General features: G+C 39.9%; 1 protein-coding gene across 1 annotated transcript; it reads right to left on the bottom strand.

Moving 5' to 3' along the window:
- Window positions 1–8,425, bottom strand: LOC107592570 (bone morphogenetic protein 7-like). The gene is made up of 7 exons (XM_016282103.1): window positions 8,029–8,425; window positions 4,896–4,926; window positions 1,571–1,713; window positions 1,029–1,244; window positions 768–844; window positions 575–685; window positions 1–150 (listed from the first exon to the last, which is right to left on the bottom strand). Exons 1-7 carry the CDS (start codon window positions 8,423–8,425, stop codon window positions 1–3), a joined length of 1,125 nt encoding a protein of 374 aa, XP_016137589.1.

Below are 8,425 nucleotides of genomic sequence, written 5' to 3'. Positions count from 1 at the left end.
TTAGTGGCATCCGCAGGCTCTGACGACCATGTTGCGGTACTTTTTCAATATTACGTTGGAACTGTCATCGAAGTACAAAACGGAGATTCCGTGTAACTGCGTTGGAGCACAGCAGGGCTTCGGGACTGTTTCTGGGTTTATGAAATGGACCTAGAAAGAGCACAGAAATACATGATTTGACATAATATCATTATAACATTATAATTATAACAACTGCAGAACATGTGTATATAAACTCTGAACTCTGAACTGAGAGCTCAAATTTCTACACAGTTAGAATGCCATCACAAATTTTTCACCAGTGAGGTTTGCTGTTATTGACATTTGGGCTCTATGTACAGTTGATGAGTTGATCAATAAGTAGATTAGATTTGAGAGTGAATAACCAATTAATTTTTATGTTGGACCTTATTGACTTTCCTTTTATAGACAAACAGTTGAAACATTCAAATATCATCATATAAGAAAGACAGTCATACGAGTTTGATATTACAAAGGGGTCAGTTAAACCTGACTAAATTTTCATTTTTGGGTTAACTATTCTTTTAACAGAGGAAATGAATGTGGAACTCACCAGTGTCTGTACAATAGCATGGTTTGTGGCATTCATAAAAGAGTTCAAGGGGAACACACATTCTCCCTCACAGTAGTATGCAGCGTAACCCTCTGGAGCAATGATCCAGTCCTGGAAACACAAAAAAGATGAGAAGGTTTAGAGGAGATAAAGGCATTAAGAGGAGTCTGAAACAGGAAGCTGATTACGGTACCTGCCATCCCAGATCTCTGAAGCTGACATACAGTTCATGCTTCTTGCAGCCCTGTTTGGGGTCTACGCTGGCACCCTCTGCATAGAACAGAAGGAAAAATAAATATGTAGCACATTTGTTAATAACATGTTAATAAACTGTGTGGATATTAGGGTTAGATAGTATGAAGGTAAATATTTCTTGTAGAAATAAAAAAATGCATAAGCCTGAAAATGAAATTACAACAATGAACTAAAACAAAAAGTTAGTAAAAAGTGTCACCTGCAGACTCAGCTGTCTTCAAAGCCACCTGGCTGGGTGCAACACCCGGTTTGGGGTTTTTAGAGCGGTGGTGACCCCTCTGTTTGTTTCCTGATGCTGAGCGAACACTGCGGAGATGGATTCCTGACGCTTTCAAAAATGCCACCATAAATGGCTGCTTATTCTGAGGTCCACGGCTGCCCACCAGACCTGCTCTCCTTGGGTTCATTCTTTCACCTGCAGAGGGCGACAGTGAGTTGCTTGATGACCGAAAGACAAATACTCTACTCATGAGTTAGATAGTTTGAATAATCTTTTAACTGATTTGGTGTCCAGAACAACACTGGAGCCCCCTTACGTTTCTGATATGAATATCTACTTTTGTGTTCCACAGATGAAAGAAATGTTTGGAACGACATGAGGGTGAGTAAATGATGACAGAACTGCAATTTTTGCAAGAACTTCCCCCTATCCCAAATTGCTACTCTGCCATTTGGCTGTTTAGGATGGTAGTTTTTCAGGTTGCTTTATAAAGGTATATCTTAATATTTGACGATACTCACCGTGTGCCGTTTCCAGAGAGAGCTGCAGTCCCAAGTTCTGACCTGGGTTTATAACCCAGTGGTTACTGGTGACCGTGAGGTCAAATACCAGCCATCCCTCTTCTGCCGCCCATACCACTTGCGAGTCTAGCAGGTACAGCTCCCTACACAGGGTCAGAAGAGGACATATATGGGTCAATAGCTCTTTACTACAAACACACTAAAAAATGCATATGACCAATGAAACAATTAAAAACACCTATATTGTGCCCTTTACCCATGCTAAACTCAAAAACGCAATGCTAAAGTATTGCTATGCATCTGCTAGAATGTTCTGGGATAAACTAGTCTAACTCTATGTTTCATTTTCCTGCATATTGATAGTAAAGGTGGGGTACATTTTTATACAATTTAATGGACAAAAAAAAGCCCATTGTCTATTGTCAGTATTGCATAAAGCACAGCTCACACAGAAACTGTTATTCAATGCGGCAAAGGTATGATGGAGAGCCACTTTTGTCTTTTAACACTCAATAATACAAACACATTTGAACAACAGGGGATGATTAGTGCTGGTTTACTTCATGATTACGGTACCTGCCCAATGGTACATGCTTATAGACCAAATCCCCAAGACCAACTTAAACCCGCTACAAAAATCCTACTGAAATAAATTGTCAGACAGCATAAAAATGACCACACCTTAAATGTCCATGGCAGTAAATAACCCTCAATGAGACTTTCACTTCAGTTCAGTTTTAATGTGTCACCTCATTCACACAATGTAACTGAATTTGAACTACAGTTAGCATCATTGTTTTTTCATGAGGTTTCTCTGCAGACAATTTTACAAACTGCGGAAATGAGATGCGAAAACGCCATGTCATGCCAGGACTTGTTGTCCTTCTCAGATACAGATATCACAAAATAATCTCTATTCCATGAGATAAGAATCGCATTTAATTTTGCTTAGAGAAGCACATAAATGACCATTCAAAGATCATGAAAATATGAAAAACAAAAAATGTGTGCTTACAAAAAATGTAGAAGTCAACAGCAGGATGTTCTATTGTCTAAATTCTAGGCTGAATACTAAACATCAGACAATGAAAAGTGTGTTTACTGAGCGGGCTGAAAAACTAATTGGAGGTCTAATCTGCTTTTGGTGCCGAGGCTTGAAATCTGAAGAAAGATCTGCTTACTTTCTTCAAAATCATCTTAGGAACATAAACAGGTGGATTTGCACGCTGTTTGTTGTGCATGCTTCTATACGCTGAGTTTAGAGTTCGCTAGAATTTGGATTAACAATTCACGAAAGCTATCGCTGTTTGTTTTTGTTAAGATATCTTGAATTGACTTGGTTGATTAAATGTATGCCTTATGCTCCATGTCAAACACTTCATTCAGCTTTTTTAGTTTAAAGATATTGTCTGTCTAAACTTACAAGGCCAAATGAGTGGAAATGTCTGTCAATAATCTGGAAATTATTGGAAAACGGGAGTCATTTTTAACCACAAGCTGCACTATGAGGTCACAGCCAGGCTGCTGGAAACCACAACCTCTTTGCAAATTAAAACTAGAAAAGTAGCAAACTTTGATGTCAGTATGACAAAGCATTGTTTAAGAGTTGAAAAGTAAAGACAGAAAAACTTGAAAGTAAAAATCTGAAGGTCATACATGCCTCCACAATATGAAAAGGAAAAAGTTTGTCAAGACCGATTTAGATTGTTGGCCTAAGAAAGCCTCGCCTGGAAGTTGCCTGGAAGGTTATATAAACATTGTGTAGTTTGATACAAGAACAGTTTGAAGGTTGAAGGTTATAACGCTGCGAGCGGAGGCAGAAGAGAGACAAGCGGGCGGGTGTGTGGGCTTGGCTAAAGGCTAACCCGTTCAAACCGCCGCTTCCTACCATCTTTCTCTCTAATGCCCGGTTGATTCCGCAACAAGATGGATGAAATACGTCTACAAATGACCATGCAGAGGGCTATATACAACTGTTGCTGCATGATCTTCACTGAAACTTGGCTGGACAGCACCACTCCGGACGCGGCTATTGAGCTAGCGGGACGCAGCACCTATCGAGCCAACAGGACTGCGAACTCTGGTAAGAAGACCGTCGGGGGATTGTGTATCTATATTAACAACTCCTGGTGCACAGACGTCACAGTAGTGGATAAACTGTGTAGGCCAGATGCGGAATTCTTGCTGCTCAAGTGCAGGCCGTTTTATCTCCCGAGGGAGTTCACTGCTGTTTACATCTGTGCTGTGTATATCCCACCAGATGCTAATGCCAAGATAGCGCTAGCACAGGTCTATGAGAGCGTTAACAACAGCCTGGTCGCACAGCCGGACCGTGTTTTCATCTCATCTGGGGACTTTAATCACGCTGACTTAAAAACGGCCCTTCACAAATTCCACCACAACGTGAAGTGTGCTACCAGTGAAGATACAATTCTGGATCAAGTGTATACTAATGTAGCAGACGCATACAGAGCCCAGACCTGGTATCCCCACCTGGGACTGTCAGATCATCTCCCTCTTCTGCTGCACGCACGGTATACACCCAGAATCAAAAGGGCTGGGAATTATGTTAAAAAGTGTGAGAATATGGCCAGAGGACACTATTTCTGTGCTCCAGGGCTGCTTCCACCGCACAATACGGGATGTATTTAAGGGACAGGGCACGCACACACGTGAATCTCTGGATGAATACACCACAAATATTTTATGCTACATCAATTTCTGTGTGAACAGTGTAACATCTTGGATACAAGTCCATGTGGCATCAAATAGGAAGCCTTGGATGACACACAATGTACAACAACTAATTAGAGCTAGGAATATAGCACATAGATCTGGGGACCCTACATAGCCAGGACTGCTCTAAGGAAAGGCATCAATACTGCCAAATTTGATCACAAAAGGCATATTGAAGCCAATTTGAATAACTTCACAAAACTCAGGCAGGTTTGGGAGGGCATCAAGGCCATTACAGACTATAAGAGAACATCTACACATCTCCCTCAGTAAACAGCAGTGCCACCTTAGCCGAGGAATTAAATCTCTTTTATGCTCACTTTGACAGGGAAAACACAGACCCTGAACTGCCTCCCCTCCCCTCTATTGACATGATGTGAGACTTGTTTTCTGCACCCCAGGAAAGCAGCCATTCCAGACGGAGTTCTGGGCCGGGTGCTGAAAGACTGTGCGGCCGAGTTAGCGGATGTCTTCACTTCCATCTATAACATGTCGCAGTCCACGTCATGGGTCCCTGCCTGCCTCAAGGCAGCCACAATTGTACCCATCCCCAAACAGTCTAATGTCACTTGTCTAAACAACTACAGACCTGTGGCACTCACCCCATCCCAGCCAAATGCCTGGAGAGATTGATCATCAAACACATTAAAAAAGAAATACCACCAACACTTGATCCATACCAATTTGCATGCAGGGAGAACAGGTCGACTGAGGATTCCATTGCGATTGTGCTCCATATACTACTGGAACATCTAGAGCTCAAGAACACCTATGTGAGGCTGCTCTTTGTTGATTTTAGTTCGGCTTTTCATACAATCCGGCCGTATAAGCTCCGATCTAAATTACACAACCTGGGACTAAACACCACGCTATGCAATTGGATTGTGGACTTTTTAACTAATCACACACAGTGTGTGAGAATTGGCGGGCACACATCCTCCACCCTTCTTACTAACACCGGGGCCCCCCAAGGATGTGTGCTTAGCCCGCTGCTCTACACCTTTTCACACACAAGTGGTTGCTTGACAGTTAGGAGGTTCTGACTAGATAGATAGATAGATAGATAGATCACCCCATCCAACACAGATTCCAAACACATCATAAACCTGCCCTCTCTTAAAATGTGTAAAACTTTTGATGAAATTCCTAAGAGGTCAGCCAAGACAAGCATTATTTTCCACTTCTAAACACACTTGAAGCTGTATGGTGACTTACAGCACATTGGAATACTAAAGACAATAATAAAAGACAGGAATTGGGTTTAAGAAATGTTCAAGGAAATCACTGACCAGATCATGCCCTTTTGGACTTAATAAACACACACTTGCAAAAACATTCACTCAACTGCATTTACATCCACATATCGGCCTACAATGAATGCCCCATCTTTCAAATATTCAGCATCTCTTTCGACAACACACATACACACGTTTAACAAGCACTAAAAGGTCTTGAAAGCAAGAGTGTTTGGATGATGTATGTGACCCTCCATGTCTACTGCCCTCAGCACTCTCCAAAAAGGCCTCCCTAAATCCTAGTCATGCAAAACAAATCCCCATTAAACCCCATGTCGTAGAGCTTTGAGGGAATTCTGTGGAAACTGGATATGTGCTTGCTGCCGTTACATTTAACTGTGTTGAATAAGTCAAAAATTATTTGTATATAAAATGACTGATGACAGCTGCTAAATAAAAATGTATACAGTTATATATAAAAAATATTTAATATATTTACATAAAAATAAATAAATATAGCTGTTACTAAATTTGGCCATACATGTTCTGACCACAGTGACCTAAAATACTAGATATGAGCTATGATTAATAACATATATAATCTCTAATTTATACTTAAATATAGTTTAGAATATCAAAATGTAAAACTAATTAAAAACAAAATAATCCCAAAGAACTGCTAGTACCAGTTAATCATTAAACAATCTTAAAATAAAGGTTCCAAGTTGAAGCAAATGACTTTGCAAAAGGCCAGGGGTCATTCTTTAGGTTTTTTTATTTATTTATTTTTATGTAATTGCCAAAGAGTCATAGCTCTCAAGAATACAGCCAAAATGGTTTGTGATAAGAACCTCTTTTTATGCTTTGCTGAACCTAAGAATTAACAAAAGACCTTTATTTTTAAGAGTGAATGATGGAATCCACCTAGAAACAGATAAGATCCTCTTTGATAAACAGATTAAAGTAGAATCTGATAACTGATCTAACATTTGATGCTCACGGGATTCATGTGTGGGCAGTGTTGGGCTAGTTACTCAAAGAATGTAATATATTACTCATTACTAGTTACTCCTTTCAAAAGTAATATTGTTACTTTACTTATTACTTTCTGGCAACAGTAATTAGTTACATTACTATTTCTTCACGTCCCACAGAAGTTGTAACTGTGTATCTTCCACATGAAATTCTTCTAGAATGTTACTAACAACATGTTTCTGCCTCATCATTTGACCAAAATCCACATTGGATCGCAGTCAGAATTGATTACAAACACTGAATAGTGATTGATAGTGACATTCAAGTAGAAGTGTTGTATTAATCTCATTAATTGTCATGTGTAGCTTGAAGCTAATTGTAATTTCTCCATTACCCATATACGATTACTATATTTCAGTTTGTAAGAAACTGTTTAATTTTCCAAAAAGATTTTAATTACAGTAATATAATGTACCACATGCTGATCAGAGGGATGTGGGTGGGATGTAATACCAGAGTAAAGTACAGCCACAACTTACTCAACAGTGTTCAGGTCATCTTTCTTCCTGATAAAATCAATATAATGCAATATTTATATCTGCTGAATGTAATCTTTTCCACATTCCAAGCTTGCCTGCTGCACTGGGGACATCACATGCATGTGCCTACTTTACTTATTACTTTCTGGCAACAGTAATTAGTTACATTACTATTTCTTCACGTCCCACAGAAGTTGTAACTGTGTATCTTCCACATGAAATTCTTCTAGAATGTTACTAACAACATGTTTCTGCCTCATCATTTGACCAAAATCCACATTGGATCGCAGTCAGAATTGATTACAAACACTCAATAGTGATTGATAGTGACATTCAAGTAGAAGTGTTGTATTAATCTCATTAATTGTCATGTGTAGCTTGAAGCTAATTGTAATTTCTCCATTACCCATATACGATTACTATATTTCAGTTTGTAAGAAACTGTTTAATTTTCCAAAAAGATTTTAATTACAGTAATATAATGTACCACATGCTGATCAGAGGGATGTGGGTGGGATGTAATACCAGAGTAAAGTACAGCCACAACTTACTCAACAGTGTTCAGGTCATCTTTCTTCCTGATAAAATCAATATAATGCAATATTTATATCTGCTGAATGTAATCTTTTCCACATTCCAAGCTTGCCTGCTGCACTGGGGACATCACATGCATGTGCCAGTCGTGAAAATTATGAAAATAAATCTAGGAATTATTTGATTGTTGGATTTTAAGTCAGCGGGGTTAAGGCATCAAAAGTAACTAAGCTGTTTTATGCATTGTAACTGTTATATTATTACTGAAATCTTATTAGTAATTAGTCACACTACTAGTTACTGCAAAAAGTAATTTTTAAGTTACTAGTAACTAGTTACTGCCCAACACTGTGTGTGGGACAAAATCATGAAATCCCATTAGCAATCATTTTATATTATTATTATATGTTTTAAAGATTGTATATCATAAGATGCTCACCCAGATTGACAAAGCTCATCACCATGTCGACATCACTGAGAAAGCTACTGTCCTGTTGGGTCACCATCGGGGGTCCCGGGGTCGTGTACACCGGTTTATAAGAGTGCACGACCCCTCTGCGCTGATCTCCGTCCTCCAGGATGGCGTTATACAGATCAAACATGTACATGGGAGCTGCGGTGTGTCTCTCGTGCAGGAGCGGACGGGGCCGGTGCGGCAGCCCGAGGATGGAGAGGATCTCCCGCTGCATCTCCCTGCGCTCCTGACTCTTCAGCCGCCGCTGGATGAAGCTGGACTGAATGTCATTATCCAGAGTGAAGTTTGCTTGCATTGCGTCCGCGAGCACGCTGCAACCACACGCCACCATCAAAGCTGAGATCAGCCGCACTGGAATCAT

This window comes from Sinocyclocheilus grahami, unplaced genomic scaffold (assembly GCF_001515645.1).
Source record: "Sinocyclocheilus grahami isolate Dianchi unplaced genomic scaffold, SAMN03320097.WGS_v1.1 scaffold154.1, whole genome shotgun sequence".
Classification (NCBI taxonomy): Eukaryota; Metazoa; Chordata; class Actinopteri; order Cypriniformes; family Cyprinidae; genus Sinocyclocheilus; species Sinocyclocheilus grahami.
This window is presented reverse-complemented; position numbering and strand designations above follow the sequence as displayed.

Excerpts from the sequence above, each read along its gene's own strand:
- LOC107592570 (XM_016282103.1), bottom strand. The coding sequence starts at position 8,425 with ATGATTCCAGTGCGGCTGATCTCAGCTTTGATGGTGGCGTGTGGTTGC. Across the intron at positions 1,245-1,570 it reads CTCTCTGGAAACGGCACACG|GTGAAAGAATGAACCCAAGG; the intron begins GTGAGTATCGTC and ends CGCCCTCTGCAG. Across the intron at positions 845-1,028 it reads GAAGACAGCTGAGTCTGCAG|AGGGTGCCAGCGTAGACCCC; the intron begins GTGACACTTTTT and ends TGTTCTATGCAG.